Below are 27,945 nucleotides of genomic sequence, written 5' to 3'. Positions count from 1 at the left end.
TACACATGCATAATTACTCGTTTTTTCAACAGTCAAACAATAATACCTGAAATTATTTAAAAAAAGAAATCAAAATAAAAATAATATTAAACCTTTTTGGAAGATTTGAACACGTTACACTTAAACGTGTTTGACGCACCATCACGCGCAATATAAGAGAATATTTGTAAATCCTGAGAATCGTGAGATACATAAAAAACCCTGGAATTTAAAAAATAAAATTTAATCAAAATTAAATTTATAATTATATCATAAATTTTTTTTTTCAAAAAGTATTAGATTATATTACTAAAAAAGAAAACATTTAAATAGATTAGCAATATAATTTGTTACAATGATAAAAATAACGAATACTAATTGTTGCATAAAGTAAAGCAAAAAATTTAATTATCATAATTTTATCATTATTTTTGTTTAAGAAAAATTTTTATTCTATAATAAATTTTTATTTGCCTTTTTTGCGAGAAAAATTCATAATAATAATAATAATAATATTTTCCAATTTTTGTCTCAAAACAAAAAGAAAATTCGAGAAATCCCCAAATTTGATTTATTCTTTCGTGATAGGAACGATCATTATGCACTAATTTTTGTTATTTTGTGACCAACTAATCAAAGTGATCTAAACCAAATAAAAATATCAATTCGGAAAAGGGATAAAGCAATGGAAATTTCATGACAAATATTTAATTTCGTAGGATTTGTTAAGTGAAATTTATTTTGTAATTAATATATTAATTATGAATTTCATAACAATTATTTAATTTTTTACGCTAAATTTATTTAGTTATTAACATATTAATTTGATTACTGCTTTAAAAACCCATAATAATAATATTGCCCAATTTTTTGTTCCCGGAAAAAAAGAAAAGTTGGGAATTCCCTAAATTACTGAGAAGTCCGAAAAACTTTCTTGATAGAAACGATCATTATGCACTAATTTTTGTTATTTTGTGAACAACTAATCAAAGTGATCCAAACCATATAAAATTATTAATCCGAGAAAGGAAAAAAAAAAACGATGAAAATTTCTTAGCAATTATTTAATTATCGAGTAAAATTTATTTAATTATTAATATATTAATGTGAATTCCACAACAATTATTTAATTTTTCACGCTAAATTTATTTAGTTATTAATATATTGATAAAATTCATAATAATAATATTTTCCAATTTTTCGCTCTCGAAAAAAGAAAACAAAAAGAAAATTCGAGAAATTTCCAAATCTGATTTGTTCTAACTCGATAGTAACGATCATTATGCACTAATTTTTGTTATCTTGTGATCATCTAATCAAAGTGATCTAAACCAAATAAAATTATCAATCCGAAAAAGAGAAAAAACAATGAGATTTCATAGCAAATATTTAATGTTGTAAGATTTATTAAGTTAAATTACTTTAATTATTAATATATTAATTTGATCACTGCCTGAAACTTGCTAATATTTTTAGATCTATGCAAATTAAAATGTTAATTTTTTTTTCAAGAAACATTTGAGAAGTAAATAAAAGAAATGCATAGATAGATGCAAACCTATGAATGGGATGAAACATCACCAAAAGTTTGCTTTCGTCCCAAGTTGCCTCCTTTTGATTTTTCTAAAATAAATGCAATAAATAAATTAATTAAAAACAAAATTCTAAATTGTATTGTCATATAATTATTAATAATTAATACTTCATAATTAGTTAAATTTTTCAAATATGTACCGTAGAATTAAAATATAACAATAATATTAATAATAAAATTAAAGTTTTTTTTCTTGAAAAAAAAAATAATTTAAAAAAAAAAAACCTTTTTTCGATGTAGAACAACTTTAATACCATCAATAGAAACGGTAATATCAACCGGACGTTTCTTAATTCCTCGTGCTTTGAATTCATACTGAAACAGTAAACAACAACCAACAGTATTAATTGTTTTCAAAAAAAAAAAAACGTGAAATACGCTTTCCTTTACGTGTAACACATTATGTCCTTACGTATAATTAATGAATACTACATGAAAAGATATTATTTCTATCAAAAGTAGGAAAAAAAAAGTTAAAAATTATAAATTATTTCATCAATAAAATAAAATGAAAAAAAAAAAAAAAAACGAATTGAACAATTTCTTTTCTAATTTTATAAAACTGTAAAATTTTTAATTAAAGTTTTTTTTTTTTTTTTGATTATTAAATAAAAACTTTATGTTTTGATGTATGTTATGTAATTTACTTTATATAAAGTTGAATTTACCCGAACTCGACGCATTGCTGCGACAATTTCGATACGTGAGCCGGGTCGGGGTATTTCCATACTTCCTACGTACTGAAATTTAAAAACAAAAAATTAATTTAATAAATTATGTAATAAGTTTCATTTTTTTTTTAAAATATTTCATATACATTTAAAATATTTAAAATTTTTATTATTTATAATTCGTTCCATTTAAAGAATATTATTTCATTTTATTTTAAATACAAATTTTCATTTTTTTTTTTTTTTTTTTTTTTTGTTTTAAAATGATTTAAAATTGATTTTGCTTGTTATGTTGTAAAATTTTGAAATTTTAAAGATGATTAGTTCAGCAATTACTTCCAAAAAAAAAAACAATGATAATGATAACAGAACAATGACATTTTTAGAATTTAAATTAAATTTCGAAAAAGATTGAAGTTAAAATTATCTTTGGAATAATTAAAAACTTTTTTCTTTTAGTTGTTTCTGAAAGATAATGATAACAGAACAATGATATTTTTAAAATTTGAATTAAATTTCGAAAAAGATTGGAGTTAAAATTATCCTTGAAATAATCGAAAATTTTTTTTTTTTTACTTGTTTCTGACTTTTAAGCTAACTTTATATTACAACTTTTAAACTTTAGCATACAAAAAATTTTTTTCATTTGCTTTATTTATTATCAAATTCAATTTTAGTGACAAAATTGTAGCAAAATTTTTCTATTTATAAAATTAAAAATTAAAATTTTTGTGAATTTTTACTTCATTATACTTTATTTGCAGTTTTTTGAGTAAATTTTTTATTGCTTCAATTGATAGTATTATTTGTCAAAGTCAAAAAAAAAATTCAATTAAAAAGAAGAAATTGTTTAATTCTATGTAAGTAAATATTACTGTTAAATGGTTTAGAGTTAATTTCTCAGTAATCTCTTAATTATTAAAAATAAAGGTAAAATGATTTTCAAGGTAACTTTGTAACCTTATAAGGTTAAAGTCAACCCAATAAGGTTAAAGTTAAAATGCTAACGATAAGTTGTAATAACGATAAGTTTATTAAGCATACAATGCTTTTTGCTTATCCTTTACGTTCTGTTTTCTTTAAAAATAAATAAATTCGTTTAAATAAATAAATAATAAACCTTTGAGTTTTCTTAAAAAAAAAATAGATAAACAATAATTTGCTTTTTTATATAAGTAAATTTAATCATTTACTTCTTTAAGTCTAATAAATTTTGAAAATCAATAAATTAAATTGAAATTTATTAAACTAACAGAAATGCTACCAAATTGTTAGCTAAAAACAAATGCATCGATCATTTAGCTGCTACATTTATTTACTTAATTTAAATGTCTTTTCATAGCATTTCAAATATTATTAATTAATTGCTACAACAATAAGAAATGAAATTTTCAAATTATTCTCAACTTTTTCTTTTGTCTTTTTTTTTTTTTTGAAATTAATTTCTTCTTCTATAATGCTAAAATTATTCATCATAATTTTCTTTATTTTATATTTATTAAATTAAAAAAAAAAAAAAAAAACTGTTTTGTTTATTAAAAATTTTATATCTATCTTCTCCTGAATTTTTAAATTTTATTGTATTTTTTGATACTTATGAAAAATAGTATTAGAACTAAGTTTTGAATCAAATATTTTTGTTTTTCTTTAATATAAATTAATGTGAAATCAAATTCAAAAATTATTCTAATTCAAAAAAAAAAAAAATTATTGTTTTTAGAATTCGTTTTTTTTGTTTTATTTTGTTAAATTTTTAAATTGATAACTTTTCCGTGTTAATTGTAACATGATTATCAAATACTGATAAGAAGCTTAGCAACTGAATGCCAATGTGATAATATCAAGTAGAAAATTATTATGATCAAATCGTTTTTGTTTTATTTTGTTAAATTTTTAAATTGATAACTTTTCACTGTAAAATGCTTATCAAATACTGATAATAATGATAAGAACCTTAGCATCAAAGTGAATGCCATACTGATAATATCAAATGCAAAATTATTATGATCAAAAATCGTTTTTTTTTATTTTATTAAATTTTTAAATTGATAAGTTTTCATTATAAAGTGCATATCAAATACTGATAATAATGATAAGAACCTTAGCATCAAAGTGAATGCCATACTGATAATATCAAATGCAAAATTATTATGATCAAAAATCGTTTTTTTTTTTTATTTCATTAAATTTTTAATTTGATAACTTTTCATTGTAAAATGCTTACCAAATACTGATAATACCGATATGAAGCATAGCATCAAATTGAATGCCAATGTGATAATATCAAATGCAAAATTATTATGATCAAAAAACGTTTTTGTTTTATTTTGCTGAATTTTTAAAATGATAACTTTTCATTGCAAAATGCTTATCAAATACTGATAATAATGATAAGAACCTTAGCATCAAAGTGAATGCCATGCTGATAAGCAAGTTCATTGTGGAGCGGAATACGACAATCATAGAGATCCTCTGATATTATATTATATGATCCATTTTTCTTCTTACCCGGCATTCTATTTGTTCTGTAATTATCATTTACTAAATTATTAAATGATTAATTCGATTTAATATTATTATTTAATTCCTATTAATATAACATTTTTAAATAATTCAATAATATTTTAAATGTTACTTTTAAAATCAAACAGCAGCGAATGAAATAATATTGATAAGATTAATAATAATAATATCGAATGAATGTTTTTTTTTTTTCTCTTTGTACACTTACTAAATAAACAATTAAATGAAAAATTATTTTTTTTTTAAAAAAATTAAATTAAAAATAAACAAATGAAAAAAAAATGCATAAATAAATTTTATTATAAATAAACAAATAGCTATAAACAAATTTATAATAAAATTGGTTTAAAAAAAAAAAGAAATCACCAAAATGTTAGTAATTTATAGAAAAACTTAATAATAGAGTAATATCATAATGAAATTTGTTGAATTTAAATTAAAAATAATATTTGAGAAAAAAAAAATTATATTTAAAAAATGACAAAATTTTATTTATCGTTAAATTTTAAGCATAAATGTTAACTTAATTAAATGTATTGGTCTTAGATTCAGAATTGATTTTAATTTTAGTAAATTAAATTTGCGAAAAAATTTTTTGTGCGATTAAATTTATTTTTTTTTTCTCTGATTTATTCATTACAATGAATTAAGAATTATGTGTAAATGAAAAAAAAAAAATTAAATTCAAAATCAAAATAATTGTTGGAAACAATAATTTATCAATTTTTGCATGCAAAAAAAAAAAATGTAACAAAGACAAAAAATAAAAAATAATTTTAAGATATATTAAATTAATTTTAATCACATATCTGATCGAAATTAGATTAAAAAAAATTTTTTTCATCAATTCAAGCAAACTTAATTTAAATCAATGAATTTAAAATTCCAAAGAATTTAAAAGCATTTAACAAAATGATTTATTAAAAAATATTATTTCTCATTTAAATGTTAAATTTTAATATTTTTTAAACAGTGCAATAGTTGCAATAAAAATAATTGAAATAGAGTTGCACTAAATGTAATTCAAATAATTAATAGCTAAAAAGAATTTAATTACTAATTATTAAATATTTGAAAATTTAAATAATTATTGGTAAAAAATGTGAAAAAAAAAATGAAATTTTAATAATGAAGGAATAGTGAATAAAAAATTTCGATGTGAATTTTTTTTTTTCCTTTCAATTTCAATAGATTTTTTTTTTCGAAATTCTGTATTATCGCAAGAGGACGAATATATATAAAAGAGAAATTAAAAAAAAAAAGTTCTTGGTTTCAAGAATAAAAATAAATAATAAACAAATAAACAATCCGACAAAATTTCTTCGTTTCAAAAAAAAAAAAACCAACAATTAAACAAATCGATAAAATTAAGTTTTTAAACAATATTAGTTTTGAACTATAATAAAATTTATTTTTAAAGCTATATTCAAAAAAAACTATATTTTTAAATTGTATATCAAAATTAAAATTGCATATTTAAAATTAAAATGAAACATATGAATATAATATAATACCGATGACAAAAAAAATGCCAAAATAAACAAAAAATTGAAAAATAATTTCCATCGAAAATAAATTAAAAAGCGATTGTTTGTTTCAGTTTCCAATGTATTATATGACTAGTATTTAATTGTAAACTATAAAAAACAAAAAAAAAAAAAAAAACAAATATAGAAATTTTGAAGATTAAGAAATTTCAAATTTAAAAAACGAAAAAAAAGTTCTAAAATCAAAATTAATTCATTTCCAAAAGCAAACATTTCATTTGTTTACAAAATAATAACCATACATTTATTTTATTTATTTTTTATTTTTTGTTAATTTTTTCAGTTCAATTAAAATTTGCAAAAAAAGAGGAAAATTTAATGAGCAATCTAATAAGGATGTTTTTTTCTATTTTTTTTTTTTTTTTTTTTATGAAGTAAACAAAATATGAGTGATTACTCTAAGCATAATTAGTAAAATATGTGTGTTTTCTTTTTTTTTGTGATTACTATAAAACATAATTACGAATTCATTGAAGAATAAATTTTTTTTTTTTTAAATAAAAATATTTGATAAAAATTTCTTTCATATCTTTTTTTTTTTTTTTGAAACGAATATTTCATTGAAAATAGTTTAGTATAATTTTTTGGTGCAATTACATAAGTAACTAATTGATTAATTAATTAGATCATTGTTGACCATTCGAATCATGGACAATAAATAATTTTATGATTGCTTCCAAATAATTTGATTTTTTTTTTTTTTTTTTTAAAGCGAATGTTTAAAAAAGTTCAAAGAGAGATTTTTAGATCTGTGAAAAAATTGAAACAAATTAAGAATTTCTCATTAAGAATTTTAGAAGTTCCTCATTAAATTAATATTATTACATTATGATGGCTAAACATTTTTTAAATTGTCACCAAATGAGTCATTTTTTTTAATTAGCTAATTTTTAATTAAAAATTAATTAGTACTATTTAATAAATTACTAATAGTTAAATCAAAATGATAAGAAGTTCTCTTCTAGAAAATATTTTTCATCACTGTTAAATTTAGTTTGTTGCAAATTTTAAACAATTCAAAATTTGAAATATTAAAATTTTTTTTATAAAAAATAAACTTCAAATATCATTTCGTAGTCTTAATTTTGAAATTTGAAAGAAAGTAAAATTGTTCAAATGTATGCACATATTTTTAGTGAAAATATATTCAAATTTTTTTTTTTTTTTTTTTTTTTTTGAATTTTTAAATTTACAAAACATTTTGCATAGACTGAAATTCACATAGAATTGAAGTAGGAAAATTAGGAAAATGTAAAATATTTAAATGAAAAATGTTGAAAAAAGCAGAAAAAAAAGTGAAGGAAAGAAGTAAATTTCGAAACTAAAAATGAATTTTTGAAAAATGAAATTAACTATGAAAAAAGTAATTAGTTTGAAACAATGTAATGTATTCGTATCAACTTGTATCAACGATGACAATTATTTTGCGTTTTCACTCGAAATATTTCCATTTCAAATAAATACGTAGTTTAATTTCATTTTGAAATTTTAACATTCTTTCTCAAAATACACAATTAAAATTCATCTTACAATTTCTACATTTTATTTAAACTTAAAAAAAATTGCAATTTGAGATAAAATGTATGCGTAAAATACTTTAAAACTTTTCATGTTAACTTTTAAATTTTACTTAAATTTGATAAAATTATATTGAAGAAAAAAGTTTCTCAAATTCTCAAATTTTAAAAAAATTTAAAGAAAAGATAAATTGAATTATTTTTCATATAAATGACTATGTCATAAAACAGAACAACAACAACAACAACAAAAAAGAAACTTAAAAAATCATACAATTTGCGCTGTTAAATTTTCATAGCAATATAAAATTAAAAGTGTTAATTTCATTAATAATTTCAAAAATATGTAAAGAAGCAAACAAACAAACAAAAAAAAAAATACGAAGAAGATGAAAGAAAAAAAAAAAATTTAATTTTTATTTTTGAAACGAAAAACGAATAGCAATAGTCACAAGCACTTCAAAGCAATCAATGAGAAAAACAAATGATTTAGATGAATAGTTTTTTCTTTTTTTTTTTTTTTGTGAGGAAGAATTGTGCTACTAAGAAATATATCTAAATATACGACAATTTGTTTATATCATTCATTGTGTAAATAGTTTAATTAAAATTAAATACTTAAACATTAATTTAATAATTTCGATGGAATTTTAGTGCAAAAATTTTGTAAGCTAATAATTTTTTTTTCTTATTGAAGCATATTTATTTGTTATTTTTTATTAAACATTATTTTAACAATAAATATAATTTATTAATTAGAATGAAATATTAGTTTAATTAAGTATCTATTTTTTTTTGCAAATTTTTCAATTTGTTTTTTTTTTATGAAATTTGTGGATTAATTAAATATTATTGTTTTTTTTTTTTGAAATTTTTAAATTGATGAAAAATGTTTGCTGATACAGTTGTAATGAATTTGAACATTGCTGTTGAACAAGTCTATTCGATCTGTACTTTGTTGATTTATCTTTTAAAATCAAAAAGAAAAAAAAAAAGTTCAATCGTTCTTCTACTTCTATTCTAACAAAACCATAAATTTGCTTCTTCATTTTTTTTTGCGCCCTTTAAATGCCGCTCAAAATTTGATTTTTGAAATTCTTTCGTTCCTTATCTCCTCGTAACTCTTCTATAATTGCTACATTTGTATCTTTGTAAAAAGCAATAATTTAATCACAAAAATATTTGTCCTTTTCCATCTCGAAAAAAAAAATTTAATATCATAGTTTGGTGTTTAAAGAAAAAAAAAAAAAAAAATCTCTGACTGATTGACTACTATAAGTTCAATTACTTCTAGAAATTTCTGCTAGTTTGAAGTGAATTTTAGAAAAATAATTTCAAATATACTTTTCATTTCAACAGAGTGCTTTAAAAGTAAAAATTTAAGGATCTTAGATGAAATTTGAATAAATTAAATCGAAAAACATAAAAGTTCTTATAGCTAGTTAAATTATAAAATAAGTGTTTCTGAAATTTCATTTAGATTTGTGAAATTTTGCTCAAAAAATATACTTTACATCAAATTGTTCAATCAATCAAGAAACGTTATAGGATTAATAGCAATTGCATGCAATTATTTAAATATGAGAAAATAATTCAGAATAAATGATATCATTAAAACGAGGAATGAAATACTTAAATTTTAATAGATCAATTAAAAATAATAGCAGCATTAAAAAAAAAGGCACAAAATAATTTCAAATATTGTTTCTTTTTTCAAAAAAAAGGAAGTTTTTTACTTTTAAATTATATTTTTGAATTTAAAACTTACAATTTAATAATTGAAATTGACTAATCCATTGCATTTTGCAAAACTAATCATCAATCATAGTGATTAATCACTTATTAGCACGATAAGGTAGAAGGGAAAACATTGAATGCATTGGATAAATGATCATTATAAGTGATAAGAGCTCTTTTCTCTATCCATTTTTCATTAAACTAAGCTATTAGCGTTACTTCTAGTCTTTTAAACTGATAATTGAACAAATATTAGCATTTTTTTTTTTTGTTTAAATATAATATTTATCCTATTTATTAATCGAATGGCTATATTATTTGAAATGTAGTAATTACATAATCGCTTATTCCCCTATTTCAAGTTTTACCGTATTTTTTCTTATTACAGTAGTAATGAACATAATATCCTGTCAAAATCTATTATAAGTTTATTATCAATATGAAAATCAGTTGATTTTTTATTCATACATGCATATGCTGAATACGATATTACTTATTACCGTAGTACGGTATCAGTACAGTATCACTTACTACAGTAACTGTTGCATTACAGTTACAGTAAATGGTTAACATAGTAACCGATTATTTCTGTACATTATACCGCATACATATATGAATATATTATACCGTTTATGTATATGTGATTATATTGTATACCGTATATCGATACAGTATACAATGAATGTTACGATTGTATACTGTATACTATCAATGTACCACACATCTGCAGCCTATGATCTGATAAGCATTTTTGTACTATACTTTTCATCTCCCTTCTAATTCTTTCCGGTTTATTATTTGAGTATACATGAGCATTATTTGAATATTTGAGCAGACTTGAGTGATTTGAAATTTCAAATATTTCGAATTTCCAGTAAATGAATCAAAAAAGCAAAGAAGAAAAGAACTAGGAGAGGAAACATGTGTTAACATTTTTGTTCAAAAATTAGAAAAAAAAATTACAAAAACCGAGCAAATTTCAAATTGCTTCTAATCCATTCAGTTATTCAGTCAACAATTCATCCATTCTCTGTTGGCAAAACAATTTTTTTATAAACATAAAATTCATTTAAACCAATTAGTCACTCCTCAGCCTATCTACATTTCTGGCTAATATCCTAGGATGTAAGATTGTATAATAGCAATAATTGTAACAATAACGATAAATTAAGAAGATTAGATTTGCTTAAGCATTCATTACTGAAGAGCAAAGTTCAAGTTCAAAAAAGGATCAAATGTATATTTTTTTAGAATGAAGTGCCATTGGTCAAGCTTAATCATCAAATAAACTGAAATCATTTTACGACAACTGCGCAAATACATGCTTATAAACTAAAACAATAAATAAACAATTGAAAAAATATTTTTTTTAAATCAAAATTTTAGAAGCTTCTTATTACAAATATCAGTATTATCACTTTAAAATTTAAAATCCTAAAATGGAAATGCTCAAATAATACTGATAACATATGTAATAAATTAGAAATCTGTATGGTATATATTTATTAGTAATGATGATATATTGAAATTACTTCGTTTTTTTTTCTTTTTTTTTTCTTTTGTTCTGCTAAAACTAGGAAAAAAAAAGTTGGTAAAAAAAAAGGAAAGAAAGAAACAAAAGGAAACGGAAAAGAAAAATTGGATTGAAACGATCGATGAATAATGAATAGACTTTTGAAGCTAAAAATTGAGGAAAGAATTCTTTTACACCAACAACATCACTTTTTGAGCATTAAAAACGAGTGTGACAAATAACTGATTCCGGTATAACTGAATATTTGTTTTCAGTTATCTAAAAAAATTTTTTTTTCTCGCATTTAATCACTGATAATTAATGCGTTTGTTAAGCAAAAAAAAACAAAATGGAAAAAAAAAGAAAACGATATAGTATTAAATTTGAATGCTTTTTTCTTTAATAATAGCAAGGAAAAATCATTCTTTTTTTTTCATAAACAAAATTCTTGATATGTAAATTTAAAAATTGCATTAAATTCAATTTGATCATATTTCAATTCTTTTATTCAAAAAAAAATAAAAACTTTTTTTTCTTTTGATTTAACAAATCTTTTCAAATAGATTAGTGCTGTAAAAACAAAATGCAAAAGCAAGAAATAAAAAAAATAAAAATGCACTGATTTATTATCAAATATTAAAAATTATTGATGTAATAATACTTAAATAATTAATTGGAATAAATTAAAAAAAAAAAAAATACCTGAGATGTTAAAGAAAGCATATCGATGTTTGCTCAGATTCGGTGTTGCTCATTATGTACACCAACTGAGCTCCGTTATTGTCACCTGTGATAGGTTTTTTCACTTAGCCAATGCTAATTTTTTTTTTTTATGAAAAAAAATGTATATTTATACAGTAATAGCTTGTACCGTGATAGTTTGTACAGTAATAGCTTATACCGTAATAGTTTATACAGTAACGGCTTACACCGTAATAGCTTATACAGTAATGGCTTACAGTAATTTTTCGTAATTTTAATACCAGCAATTAGTAATTATTAGAAATTTACTTTGTAATTGTCGTCTGTATTGGCTATAAAATAAGATCATATAAGAGCCAAATCATTTCTTCTCTTTCTTCCTTTTTTTTTTTTTTTTTGTTTTTGTTTTTTCTGAAAATATTTCACATCATTGGCTAAAGTGATAATTATATTTGACATTTGCTCGTAGCAATACGTCGTTTGTCGTCGTCATTTATGTAAACAATGAATGATTCGTATTGACGTAAAATGTGACACGCTTTTTTTTTTTTTTTTTTGAAGAAACAGCTTACAGAAAATGAAAAAGAAATAAAAAGAAAGGGAAAGATAGAGAGAGGGAAGGAGAAAAATGAAGGAAGAAGGAATTTGATTTCAAAAAATGAAGGAAGAAATTGTAAAAGGTGTAAACCTAAAACAATTAAAAAAAATTATTGCAAAAGTTTTAAATTAATTATAACAATGAAAAGTTTAAAATTATTAAATATGCAAAACTGAAAAATGTAATAATAAAACATTTTAGCTTTTTCAATAATAGAAAAGCATAAAAATACTCTCTCTTAGGCATAATATTTTATCAAATAACATATCTGTAAAAAAAAAAAAGCACAAATATTAAATCAAATATGATAAATAAAGCTATCAAAAAATAAATTGAATTAAATTTGACAAGCAATATGGAATTTTTCGATAACAGAAGATTAAATGATAAAATTTCAAATAATAAAAAAATAAACACAGCTTCTACTATTGATAATGTAGTAATAAAAGGATGAGGGAGAGAGGAAAAACGGATTAAAATTCAAATTCAAAATTTTTAAATTTTAGCAAGAAAAAATAATTTTAAAAGTGATTGTTTAAGAGGAATCGCTTCAAACACAGTTATGGAAGATTAACTAACATTTCAAAATATCTAATAGGTATATGTGATAAAAATTTCTAAAATTCTTGGGTTAGTTTATTTTATCAGTAAAGTAATATTTTGCAATAATTAATACTTCTGGTTCGGTTTTATTTTTAATGTATTAGAATTTTTTAAATTATCTTCAACGCATTCTATTACAGTAATAGTAAAACTTACTACAGAAATTATTCTTTGAAATTTTTTATTGTTTTTCAAAATTTAATTTATATCTTCGAATTTAATGGGATAATTTTTATGCATTTAACTTAAAATGAAATCAAAACAATCAGTCAAATTATCAATTTCTGTGATCATAAAATCATAATATCTTTTTAACCTGAATTATCATTTTCATAAAGTCAAGAATTATAAATTTAATGCTATTAAATGCTCATTGTAATAATCATACACTTTATAAAATTACTAAAATTGATATCAACAATATTTAATAGCAAAATCAAACCTTGAAATTTGCTAAATTTAAATTTAAAAATTATTTGCAAAATTCCAATTTGATTTTAGACATAGAAAGAAATGGTTGCTAATAAATAAAATTGAACTGATCAATGATAACCTTAAAACTGTCGCATAACTTATAGATTATTTGATAATATATTCAATCAATAAATTTTAATTTCAAAAATATGCAAAAAATTCATCATAAAATATCTGAAATTCATTGATAAAATTATAAAACGAAATTTTTCAAAAATAACAGATCAATTTTGAAATAAAAAGAAATTTCAATATCAGCAAATTACTGCAATATAAAAATTTCATCGTAGTAGTAGTAATACTTAAATTTAAATATATTAATTAAACTTTAACGTATATAAATAATGCAACTTACTTTAATTCAGGAACGCTTCTTTTCCAGTTTTTCTGATCAAAATCACGTAAATCACGTTCTCTCTTTCATTTTCACCCTTAAATGTCTTTTATAAATTATCCAAGCATTTTCAATAAAAAATTAAATAATCGAATGCAAAATTGCAGTAATTTAATTTTTTGAATTTACCACAAAGTACTGATATTTTTGCGATTTATCAACAATTAGAAATTTGAATTTTAGTCATTCATTTATTCAAAAAATAATAATTTCAATTCATTATAAAAAATAAGTTGCATAAATTACAATTTCACAATTCAAACATCATTAGAGATTAAAATTGCGCAAAATGTTAAGATTACAACAAATGACACAATTGCATGTTAATTGACACACAACAAATCGATCAATTAGCCGTGCAATCACACAATTGTCACCAAATTTAGGCGCAAATTTACTTACTTTCCTTCTAGAATAATTTGCATCTCATTGAATTAATTTTTGGTTTCAATTTTGAATTTTATCATATTTCAAATACGTTGTTAAAATCAGTTTATTTAACACTAAACTTCGACATCAATGCACTTTTTTTTTTTTTTATTTCTTTTGCTCTCCAATAATTTCCGCTAATTTGTCAAAGAAGGAAAAATATTCCGTCTTGGTGACAATTTCTTAATGAGTCAAATTTTTGTCATCATAAAGATAAAAAAAAATAACATTTTATTAAGAGGTGAGAAAAAATGTGAACAATTAGGAATGGAAAGGATGTGTGAGAGGCGGAAATGAAATTTGCTGAAAAATTTTTCCATCATCGATCAACTGATTTTGTCGGCATGTGATTTGCAAAAGAAAAAAAAAAAAAAAAAATTAACCTATCACTTAGCATTGCTTATGTTTTAGTGAATTAAGCAAATTTGAAAAAAAATTAATGAAAAAATTTTGGTAAAATATATGGGTGAAATTTTATAATATAAAATTTATAAATCAATTATAATAATTTTTAATTAATTAAAACATATTTATAGCTAATTTTACAAATATTATTTTGAAGCTATTTTATTGCTATTTTATTAATGATGAAAAATTTTATTTGTAAATTTTTTTTATTCCTTTTTTTAATAGATTAATTTTAAAGTAATTACTTTTCTTATATTCCAAATTATTAGCGCCTAGTATGTTTATTTAAAGTTATTATGATTGTAGAAAAAAAAAAAGTACAGTGATAAAATTATATTTGGCAAAATGTATTTATTAGTAAATCAGTTTTTTAATTAATCGTAAATATTAATTATCTATGAATTCACAAGATCATAAATTAATAGTAAATCTATCAAAATTTAAACAATGCTTTTTTGGAAAATTTTTCAAAAACGCTTTAAAAGCTAATAGAATATTTTTAAAGGATAATTAATAGAATTTTTTGTTTGCATGTATTTTTGTTTTAAAATTTAGCTACGCTGCTTAAATTACACCCATCGAAATATGTTCAAATTTAGCATAAATTAGAGATTTAATTTGTTAGAAACTTTGAAATGCGCAAAAATTGGAATTATTACAGGTTAAACTTGTTAAAAAATGAAATTTTAAGAAAAAAAATTAATGAATTTATAGAATTTTATTGAAATTTCATTAAGAAGAAAGAAAGAAAAAAGATAATAAATTGTTCGATTAATTAAAGTGAGAAAGTGAAAGCGCAAAATGATTAGCAAAAATGATGCTTTTACATTGTAAACAAATTTATTATTCTAACAAAGCATTCATATTTTATCTGTTAGTGATTTTTTTTTTTAAAAAAAAAGCAAATGGTTAATTGATAGTTGAAAAAAATTAAATAGTTTAATTCGTTTTTTTAACTTCAATCAAGTATCAAATATCATAAAAGATCCTTTTATAAGTCAAAAATTTGAAAGCTCATAAAATCTTGACAACAAAACAACAAGGAAAAATTAGAAATTGTTTGGTGAAACTTTTTATTGTCAATCTCATGTCACTCAAAAAAAATAAATTTTAAAGCTTCCAAAAAAAAATTTCAAAATATTAAAATTTATTCAGTGCTTATTAAGCTTATGCTGTTAAACATTTGATTATAATCTTATCATAATTACACACTGTTTGTTTAGTTTATTTGCAAAGATTAATATAAATTTTAAGCTTTAATTATTTAATTAATTTGTTTACTTTTTTTTCCAAAGCTTTATTCTTGGAATTTAATTATTATGATTGTAAATAATTGATATGTGTTAAGTGGAATTAAAATTTTGTTATTAAATAAATTTCATTAAAAAAAAATTTGTCACTTTGACGTCATTGAACTTTCAAAATTGAAGGAGCTATTATTAATGTTGCTGATGATGTTTAGCTAGTTTGATTGCAATAGCTCACATACTTCAGAGCAATTTAAAAGCTTAAAATTTAAACAAAAAAAAAAAAAAAGCGTTAAAAATAAGTTTCAAATGCTCAAAAACAGTTATAAGAATTGAGATGGAATTTTTGAATACTTCTTAAAGGATGACATTCAAATTTCATTTAAATTTATTTATTTGCAAAAATTTGGTGTAAATTATAAATTAAAGCACAGAAACTTTTATTTATCAATTATTATGATTTATTTTGTTAAATTGTCATAATTAAAGATGCACTCTTTCTTTTTCTCGAGAAACATTTAAATCAAACATTGATAAGCACTGATAAGTTCAATTAAATTTAAAAATTTTGAAATCATTAATTGAAAACATTGTAAAACAAATTCATGCAACACTTATCATCACTGTTAATTTATCACTGTGAAATGGGTTGAATCCTTAATCTCACCCCTGAAAATATCATCATTTTTATCAAAACTAACAAATATCACTGATAAGCATTATTTCACCAACTTCAAACTGCAATCAATCAATTCTTCTATCAAAAAAAAAATCTACTAAATCCAAAGCTAAAAAATTTAATTTAATTTTTGAATCTTTTTTTTTTAAAGATATCAAATATACGAAAATTTTTGCTGATTGTATACAATTAGAACAATTAGCAAAAAAAAAAAAATAGATTAAAATAAAGGATAATCTCTCTATCCCACTTCCATTTTCTTTCTTTTTTTTTTACTTATCAAAAAAAAAAAAAAAATCCTGATAAAAATTATCAATCATTTTATTTATTTTTTCTAATAAAATAAGATTTGATAATTTTTCATTAAGTTTAAATGAAATGCTATTAAGACCAAAAAAAGAAGAAGAAAGAATTTAGTGGTAAAAATTTTTGAAAGTTAAAAAAAAAAGAAATTGGATCAATGGAAAAAAAGTGTTGCAGGCAGCATAATATTTGAATTGAGTGTTCATCCTGTGATGTTGAAAATTTGTCGATTTTGCACTGAGATAGTTGGAATATTGCGGTGATGCACACAGCTGCTATATGCTAACTGTTATTGCTGTTTAGTCTAGCTAGTTTCAGAGATTTTGTGTATGCTTGGTTCGTAAATTTCGATTGACAGCAAAAGATATTATTGTTGATGGATGATTGGATGTATCGATAATGAAAATAGATTGGATAATGATGATAATAATAATGATGATGATGATGATGGTGATAATGATGGTGATGACAGTGATGATGATTGTGATGGCAGTGATGATAAATGATGGTAATGACAGTGATGATGATAATGGCAGTAATAGTGATGATAATGATGATAGTGATGATAATGATGGTGATGGCAGCAATGCTAAATGATGGTGATGACAGTGATGATAATAATAGTAATGATGATGATAATGACGGCGATGACAGTGATGATAATAGTGATGCTAAATGATGTTGATGACGGTGATGATAATAATACTAATGATGATGATAATGACTGTGATGACAGTGATGATGGTGATGGTGATGACAGTGATGATAAATGATGGTAATGAAAGTGATGATGATAGTGGTGGTCATAACAGCAATGATAATGATGGTGATGATATGAGTGGTGATGAGAGTGATGATAATAATGATCGTGGTGATGATAGTGGTAGTGAAGGCGGTAATGATGATGATGATAATGATAATGATGGATGATGATGATGATGACAGCGATGATAATAATAATGATGATAATGGTGTGTTAGTGACGATGAAAATGATGAAGATAGTGATGGTGATGATGCATTAGTAGTAGTATGTTGACAAAGATATTAGTATATCTCCTAATAGTACAGAGATTTTTTTTCTGGTTCTTTCTTTTTTTAAACGGTCTTTTTTTTTCCCTTAAAATTATGAAATATACTTTATTGCAATTAATAATTCAAATAAATCATTGATTTATTAAATTTCAATCATTTATGAATGTTGAAAAATTTTGATGCATTTAATAGTGGCTATTGAATTAGATAATAAAAGAAAATAAATTAAAAACAAAATTATTGTTCCTATCATTGTGTTTGTTTTTTTTTTTTTGGTAAATGCAAGCAAAATGAAACTTTTGATTAAATAATTTTATTTGTTGTTAAAAATTTAATCAAAAGAAAAAGATTGTTAATTTATCAATTTAGCATTTAATAGATATCAAACAAAATGAAAAAAAAAAATTATGTTTCTTCATTTATCTTATTGAATTCCAAATAATATAAAATATGATTTAAATTATTTAAATAAATTGCAGAGGGCAAAAGAGTACAAATAATTCTTGAATCGATTAAAGACTCTTTATCATATGTAATGTACATAATTTAGAAAAGAGTTCCTTCTTTCCTTTCTTCTTTTTTCCTTTTTTTTTTTTTTTTTTGTTTTGCTTAAATAAAAATTATTTCAGAATATTTTCTCGTTAAAGAAGAAAAAAAAAAAAAAAAAAGACAAAAATGATTTTAACATTTTTCGTTTTCTTTTTTTTTTCTTTGTCATTAAAGATGACAAAATAAATATGCAATCAGAAATTGAATCTTCAATCAAATTTTATTTAAATAACAAATCTATTTATTTAAAAGTTCAATTTAGAAATGAATGATTTAGCTAAAAATAACTGAAGCAATTTTAGCATAAAAATGACATAGAAAATTACTAAAAATGATATGATCGCAACGATTTTACTAATTTTGTTTCATTAATAAATTTAATTATCAAATTTTTACAATTAATAATTAAAAAAGATTAGTAAATTCAAAAAGAAAATTTAAAAGAGAGAAGAGAAAAAAAAAAAAAAAACTTCTTATTGTAAAAGATAAGTATGATAAAAATTTTATTATAAAAATAAGATCAGCAAAAAATTACTTTCTAATATATTTTACTTTTTTAATGATTAATTTATTAATTTTCTTTTTTAAGTTAATTCCGTTAGTATTTGTTTTGTTTTTCTTCTTCTTTTTCTTAAATTTGATGATAATAATATTGAAATAATAATTTTAAATTAATAAAATAAAAATGAACTAAGTTACGTTCATTTTTTTTTTTTTTTACGTATATTTTACGTATATTAAAGTAAAGTTTATAAGAGAATAATGTTGCAAGTGAATTAAGTGATGCAATAAAAGCATTTTGTGATTTATTACGTATTCCAAAGGTAAAAGATTCATCAACGTTTCATTTCATACGTTTCGAATCTTTTTGACGTTAATCCTTCATTTCTTTGTTGCTGATCCGTCAATCGTCAATTTCTGTTGCTATTTTCTTTTTTTTTTTTTTTTTTTTTTCTTCATTTCATCTCCAAATTTTTAAATTAAAATAATCAACGATTGATGAGATAAAGGTTAGTTTGATCAATGATTTTAAAAAATAAATAAAATATAGATAAATTATGTTAAAATTATTGTAAACAATTGGTAGCATTTTTTTTTTTTTGGTGATAGTTTAATAGTTTAATTAATAATTTAAAAAACAAATCTTTTTTTTTTTCTTTTAATTTATCATGTTTGTTGTAATTGCGCTAGAAAGATAACGAATATTTAACATGAACAATGGTAATAATATTGTTATAATAACAATAAAATATTAATAGTAACAGTAATATTTATAGAATAATCATATAATAACTTTTGATAATTGAATAATAATAATGACAAGAGCAATAAAAATATTAATAATAATTGGTGATAGTGATAATAAACAAAAACAATTATAATAATAAATAATAATAATAATTGGTGCTAATAACAATAATAATAGTAGTATAATAATAAATAATAATAATAACAATGAATAATAATTAGTAATGGGGTAGTAATAAATAATAATAATAAAACAAATATAAAGTAAAATCTGAAATTTTGCTCATATATTTGAAATTTGAAAATGAAAATTAATTAGTGGATAAAAATCAGAAACTGATTCACACCTAATGTTTGAATACTGCAAAATTGCTCGTAAACTTTTGTGTTCGTCGTGACATAAAGAATTTAAATGAATAATAAAAAATGAAAGAGAATGCCGACAATAAAAGCATATCTGTGACATAATAAAAGTACTACTTCAAGAAGAAAAAATTCATTGATGTCTGACCTATATATTCTCTGGAAAACATAAGGTAAGTATTTTCATCTTTTTAGTATAAGTTATTTCGAATTATTAACGATTGATAATTGCTGGTTAAATCGTATCAGCTAATTAATGATAGTTATATAATTAATTCACAACATTATTATCTATGTATTGTATTATGCTGTATTTTAATACTTATTAACATAATAAAATTATTGTAGATGGCATATCATGAAATACCGGGTAAATCACCGCGGATTCTCCAAATGGAATATTATATTGTGAAATCTGAAGGAGAACACCGCGGATTCTACGGATGGGATGATATGAGACAGGAAAAGTAACATCGCGGATTCTCCAAATGGAATATTATTAGAACATGAAGGATAACACCGCGGATTTTAGGATGGAATGATATGGGAATGGAGATAACACCGCGGACTCTACGGGTGGAATATTGTGCAACATAAAGGGTAACACCGCGGATTTTCTAAATGGAATATATGAAATATGAAGGACAACACCGCGGATTCTACAGACAGCATATTATGAGACATGAAGGATTACACCGCGGATTCTACAGACAGCATATTATGAGACATGAAGGATAACACCGCGGATTCTACAGACAGCATATTATGAGACATGAAGGACAACACCGCGGATTCTACAGACAGCATATTATGAGACATGAAGGATAACACCGCGGATTCTACAGACAGCATATTATGAGACATGAAGGACAACACCGCGGATGTCGGTGTATTTGATTGACTGAGTGGTTTGCTTTAGAAAAATACATGTAACTATTATAAAACATCATAGTTTACAATTAGAAATTTAACGATTGTGAAAAAAAAAAAAAAAAAAGATTGGTAGTTATGTGAGAGTTTAGTTGAGAACACTTGGTGCAATATTATAAGAATTGAAAAACACTTTAGATTAGGTTAGAATAGATTTAACAACAAACAGAGCAACTGCACAGGACAATTCTACAAGGAAGCACACATCCACTATGAAGTAGAAGTAGAAGAAATCAAAAAGATCGAACTAAATTCTAAACTTTGAAGTAAAATTCATAACTTAAAAAGTTAAAAATTCATAAGTTCTAAAAAAAAAAAAGAACGGTCTGATCATAGTAACATATGAAAAGTAATCGTGATAATATGAAAATTAATCGTGGTAACATATCAAGTAATCGTGATAGTTATGAAAATTAATCGTGGTAACATATCAAGTAATCGTGATAGTATGAACATATGAAATAGGTGTAATAGTATGAAATTAATTGTGATAACTGGTATGAAGATTAGTCGTGATAAGATATGAAGTGACCGTAATACTATTAAGATTAATCTGATAACGTATAAAATAACTGGTATGAAAATTCATCGTGATAACATATAAAGTAATCGTGATAACATATGAATAGTAATCGTGACAATTGTAATAAACAATGGACAGTAATGGTAAACCATGAGAAATAATCGTGATAATATATAAAAAAATAATCATGATATTATATGAAAAGTATCAATACATATGATTAGAAAAGTAATCATGACAACTGCGATAAAAATTGCTATAAAAAATGAAAATTAATCGTGATAACTAGTATAAAGATTAGTCTTGATAACATATAAAGTAACAGAATGAAAAATAATCGTAGTAACATATAAAGTAATCGTGATATTATCAAGATTAGTCGTGATAACACATGAAAAACAGTCATGACAACTGTGATCAAATATGAAAAGTAGTGATAAAACATAGAAATTAATCGAGATAACATATAAAAAGTAATCATAACAACTGCAATAAAGAATGAAAAAAAAATCGTGAAAATTAATTGTGATAATATATGAAGAATAATCATGATATCATATGAAAATTATCAATACATATGAAAAGTAATCATAACAACTGCGATCAAATATGAAAAGTAGTGATAAAACGTAGAAATTAATCGTGACAATATAATCATGAAGAATAATCATGATATCATATGAAGAATAATCATGATAATGATGATGAATAATCATGATATCATGTGAAGAATAATCGTGATAATATATGAAGAATAATCATGATATCATATGAAGAATAATCGTGATAATATATGAAGAATAATCGTAATAATATGTGAAGAATAATCAGGATAATAATGATGAATAATTATGTATCATATGAAGAATAATCGTGATAATATATGAAGAATAATCGTGATAATATGTGAAGAATAATCATGATAATAATGATGAATAATCATGATATCATATGAAGAATAATCGTGATAATATATGAAGAATAATCGTGATAATATGTGAAGAATAATCATGATAATAATGATGAATAATCATGATATCATATGAAGAATAATCGTGATAATATATGAAGAATAATCGTGATAATAATGATGAATAATTATGATACCATATGAAAAATATCAATTTGAAGATAAAATATGCGTGTAATGCGTTATAAAAAAAAAAGAAAAAATTTTAATATTTCAGTATGTGCGTTATAACAAAAAATCAAATATTTTAGTATTTAAATATTTCACAATTTTAATATAGTAATGGCAATTTTAGTATTAAAAACTGTTAAATAGATGGATGAGTGGATTTCTGAGAAACAAACGGAGTGAGAGAGAGAGAGGGAGAGGGAGAGAGGGAGAGAAAGAAAGAAAGAGATGATTGATTTAAATAAAATACTAATTTAATTAAATATTCATATATCAATTCGTTCGATGAATCTCTAGCAAATAATTTGCTTTAAGAATATTAGTTAATTGAGTAAATTAACAAAACTGATTTGGCGTTTGTTGAAGATTTGAGCAAACAGAGCGCATTTGTCCAGCAATTAAGAAGTTATATTCATCAAATAATTACACAACTAACATTCTTATATAAATTTATTGCAATAAAAAAATAAAAATATTTAGAATTAAAAAGCAAAAAAAAAAAAAAAAATGACAGAAAGTTTTTGCTAAAATTGTTTTACTAATAAAAATTTATAAAATTAATAGTGGTGGTAGAAAATTTGATTCAATTTGACTTTGATAAGACAACAAAAAAAAATTTGAATTTGATTTGATCTGATAAGTCAAAAAGTCTAATTTGATTCGATCTGATTTTAATTAAAGAGTTTAAATTTGAGCTATTTCGATCAGTTAAAAAGTTTATTGTTATATCATAGAAATTTACATTTTACATATATTTTTGGCGTTTTTTTCTTTTTTTTTCTTGATTAAAATAATTTAATTAGCATTTTTTGGATGTATTTAAGTTGAAATGAAATGATTTGAATTATAAAATTAATTTAGGAAATCAATTTGTCAATTTATTTAGAACAAAAATATATTATTTCTATGAGTAATTCTTTATAATTTATTCAAAACATTTCAATAACTTACCACACAATTTATTTTACTATTTATTTTTTTTTTAGTTGTCAATAGCACAATTAAGTTTTTTTTTTTTTCACTAATTTAATTTTCACATCTAACTGAAAGTGATAAAAGTTTTTAATGTAAAATGAATTAATAGCAAAAAAAAAAAAAAAAAAAAAAAAGATTTGAAAGAGAATTTGAAATGAATTTAGGAAAAGCTATTTGTAGCGGAAATTTTTTATTTGAAAGAGAAGAATTTTTAATTTGAAAGTGAAAAATTAAATACCTTAATTAAATATTTGACCTTTCTAAGGTCAAATATTTAATTGTATAATTTAGTTTGTGCAATTTGCACAACATTTTATATTGATTCGTACTGAATGAGTGGAAAAATAAATAGCAGCAACAGCTGTTTAAAGTTAGTAAAGATATTTGATAAAATAATAATAATAATAAAGATGAGAAAAATATCAGTGAAATTAATTTTTTTCTTTTTTTTTTTTTTTTTTTTGAAATTTCTTATTATTAAATAAAAATAAAAAACAGTTAAAATTACAATTAAATTTATTTCAAATAAATAATAATCATTGATAAAGATAGATTGAATTGAATAAAATAAAAAATAAATTTTAATTCTTTTCTTTTCTTTCTTCTCTTTATTTTTTTTTTTTTTTTTTTTGATGAATTAATTAAAATATGTAACAATGTCAATGATAATAGACAGAAGATGAAATTAATAAATCATTTTGTTCAAATCTAAAGAAAAAAAATGAATGAATGAATGAAATATATTATTAATAAATCTATCAGAATAGTTCTAATCTTAATGAAGTGAGAAAAAAAAAACAATTAATTAATTAATTAATTAATTAACTAATTATAGAAGAATAATAAAAATGATAATGAAAAGTTGAAAATTTTTTTTTTTTAAATAAATAAAAAGACCGAAAGGAATAACAGCTTACGAGTGAAAAAGTAATCATCAAAATTGTTAGAATTGAAAATATTAGCGCTGAAATGGCACCGGACGCTTGTTGATGCTAAGCCTTGGGCTTCCTTCCCTTTGAAACTTCAATTCTATATATATGTGTGTATGTGTCTGTGTGTATGTGTGTATGTGTGTGTGTGTGTATGTAGGTGTGTATGTGTGTATGTTATGTTTGTGGACGAGTTGAAATATTTGTGAGATTGAGAAGTGATAGATTGAGAAATCTTATAATAAACACTATGTGAACCCATTCATTTACAATATACAACAGATATGCACAGACAAAGATTTACAGACTTACACAATAGACAGACTCTGACATACACACACACACACACACACATACACATACACACAGACACTACACGAAATATTGTAACAATGAAAGAAACTATTTTCAAAATTAATGAATAGAAATTAGATTAGGCATAGATTAGTGAGTTGTACGACATATGAGAATGTATATTGCTTTGTTGTTGTTATTGTTGTCGTTGTTGTCTGTTGTTGCTCTTTGCTGTTGTTGTTGTTATTGTTTTTGTTGCTGCCTGTTATTTGTTGTTGTTTGTTGTTGTTTGTTGGTTGTATGTTGTTGTTGTTGTTTGTTGTCGTTGTTTGTTGTTGTTATTGTTGTTGTTTGTTGTCGTTGCATGTTGTTGCTGTTTGTTGTTGTTGTTATTTGTTGTTGTTTGTTGTCGTTGTATGTTGTTGTTATTTGTTGTTGTTGTTTGTCGTTCTTATTGTTGTTTTTTTGTTACTTTACATATGGAATGCTTTCATGATTAATTTGAAATTTCATTTGATCATATGATAATCGTTGATAAATTATTGTTGAAATAAACACATATATTTGATTAGATTCGCCTTAGTTATTTAATCAAAATACAAGCCATTGAGTTTTGTTAATTATTAAAATCTTTTAGCTATTAAATTTACATTTAAGTTATCATGATTTGTTGATAATTTGATACTAGAATGCATATCCTTTGTGATACTAATCACTAAATTAGTTATTGAGTAATTCATTTTTCGTTTTTTTTTTTTTTTTTTTTGTTTTGTTTTGTTTACTTGAAATGATAATAATTTTGTTCGATTAATTTTTACTACCATTTATCTAATTTGTGGTTTTCGTTTTTTTTTTTTTATTTTCTTTTTTATTCTTAATTTTTCTTACTTCCATTCAAACATATATGATGGAAGATTAGAGTAATATGTAAAGTTTACTAGAAAATGTTTAGATTAGCAATGATAATTAAATTTGATATTGATCGAACTAAACTTTATATTATCACGATAATCTCATCACTATTTGGCTAATTTTTCTTATTTTTATCTTTTTAAACAAACGACCAAAGCGAACATGACCAGCACCCAAAAAAAAAAAAATGCATATAAAACAATCAATAAAGTTGAAAATATCTATTTTTTTAATGAATTGATATTTTAAAATAGTTTTTAACACCTAACTAAAAAAAAAAAAAAAAATTTGACATTATTAGAACTTATTTCTTAGTTTAATATACAAAAATTTTTCATAAAAAACAATGTTTAAATTTCAAATAAAAATTAATTTTAATTGTAAAACTAAATTAGAATCATGACTAATTAATAATTTTTTTAATTTTGATACATTCTGTTTTAACAATAAATTTATTGCTGATATGATATGATTTCATCTATTCATACTGGTCAATTTTATTCATATTAAAATAAAAAAAAAATTATATTATAGTTTCATATGATTGTCCTGTGATTGACTGATTGGAAATATTTTGCTCAGTAATTGAAGAATTATTCAAATGTTTTTCTCGTGAAGTTGAATTTTCAACAAATGACTAAAATGCATTTAATTATTTCAATCAATAAAAGATTGTTTATTTTTATTTGTTTTTTACTAGAAATTTTATTTTGTGTATTTTAATATTGTATTAAAATTTGTATTCTGATTTCGATTAAATTGAAATTTTATTTCATTAAAGTGAAACAATTAGCTTTGAGTAATTAAAAAGAATGAAAATAAACTTCTGAAATTGGCTCCGTTTTAGTATCATTGCAATTGGAACTATTTGTGTGTTTCAGAACTAATTCCATTCTCTTCCGTTTTTCTGGAAACGTATAACTGATTAAAATATAAGTTATTTTTAAAATTCTCCTGTGTTATATATTGACACTTTAATTACAATTAACAGTTAATTAGCAAATTTGCAAAAAAAAAAAAGAAACTATTGCATAATTTTTTTTTTTTTAATTTCAAATAAAATTCAATTTTTTGTTTTAAAAATTGAATAAAATTTTATTGGTTCAAATTGAATGACTGATTAATGCAAATTAATATCACAAAAGTTGATATTTTTAGTTTTTAAAATATATTATTATCTTATTAATGATTATATCTTCACTAGAACGTTTTCGCTCATTGATATATTTCCGGAATAAACGATCTTTTCCGTGTTGCACTCGGTCTACCATATACATTCCGGTAATAAATAATATTAATGCAATAACGAATAGCAGAATTGCAATCAGGATTTCATCCCACTAAGGTTACCTACTGCATCGATAATTTAAATGGAAATTATTATCATAAAATTGAATTTAATGTAAATTGAAATATTAAAAAAAACAAAAACAGAAACGAAGAAATGAAGAAAAATGATTTTCAGGTCATAAATTTCAGTATGAATGATATTAGATCCATTTTTTCTTATTTACTTTTTAGAATTTATTTTTCACATTATCAAATTTTTTTTGCTTGATAAATTGATTTGTTTCTGTCTTTGAAATGCTGAAATTTATGTTCTAAAATTTCTTAGTACTATTTTAATTTATACACTTCATTTATTGCTTCATATCAAAATCTTATGTTTCATAATAAAAATTATTTGAATTGAAACATAAAATTTTCATTTTATATTTTTTAATAAATTATTTGTCTGATTTTGAACTTAAAATGCTAAAAAATCATGCTAAAATTTGTGATTTTCCTTTTAATTGAGAAATTAATTTAAATTAAAAAAATCACTTTGCATATTTTTTAATAGAAGTAAGAAAACTAATGGAACAGATCTCTTCCGCTTTCTAAATTCCTAATCCATTTATTTTAAGTTTTTTTTTTTTATTTTTGATGTCTCCCAAACTGTTTAATTCATTAATGGACTGAGAAAATTTAATTTCAAAAATTTTAAAATGTAAACAATTTCACTGATAACAGTTTACTGGATACACTTACTTGATTCCGGAAAAAGAAATAACTCACTTTCAATGGGTCGCCGATATTCGATCTATAAAATTTTCTTGTAATCTCTTATTTGTAAATTATTTCGAATTAAT

General features: G+C 22.0%; 1 protein-coding gene across 1 annotated transcript; it reads right to left on the bottom strand.

Annotated features, from left to right (window-relative positions):
- Positions 1 to 86: 86 nt before the first annotated feature.
- Positions 87 to 4,759, bottom strand: Bm2540 (Uncharacterized protein; the record flags this gene model as incomplete). Its single annotated transcript, XM_043075878.1, has 5 exons — positions 87 to 201; positions 1,538 to 1,602; positions 1,799 to 1,888; positions 2,242 to 2,313; positions 4,643 to 4,759. The coding sequence occupies 5 exons, from the start codon at positions 4,757 to 4,759 to the stop codon at positions 87 to 89; spliced, it is 459 nt and encodes a 152-aa protein (XP_042931812.1).
- Positions 4,760 to 27,945: the final 23,186 nt, after the last annotated feature.

Source organism: Brugia malayi (assembly GCF_000002995.4).
Source record: "Brugia malayi strain FR3 genome assembly, contig: Bm_v4_ChrX_scaffold_001, whole genome shotgun sequence".
NCBI classification, from domain to species: domain Eukaryota; kingdom Metazoa; phylum Nematoda; class Chromadorea; order Rhabditida; family Onchocercidae; genus Brugia; species Brugia malayi.
The sequence above is the reverse complement of the archived record's forward strand: the minus strand, read 5'-3'. Positions and strand labels throughout refer to the sequence as shown.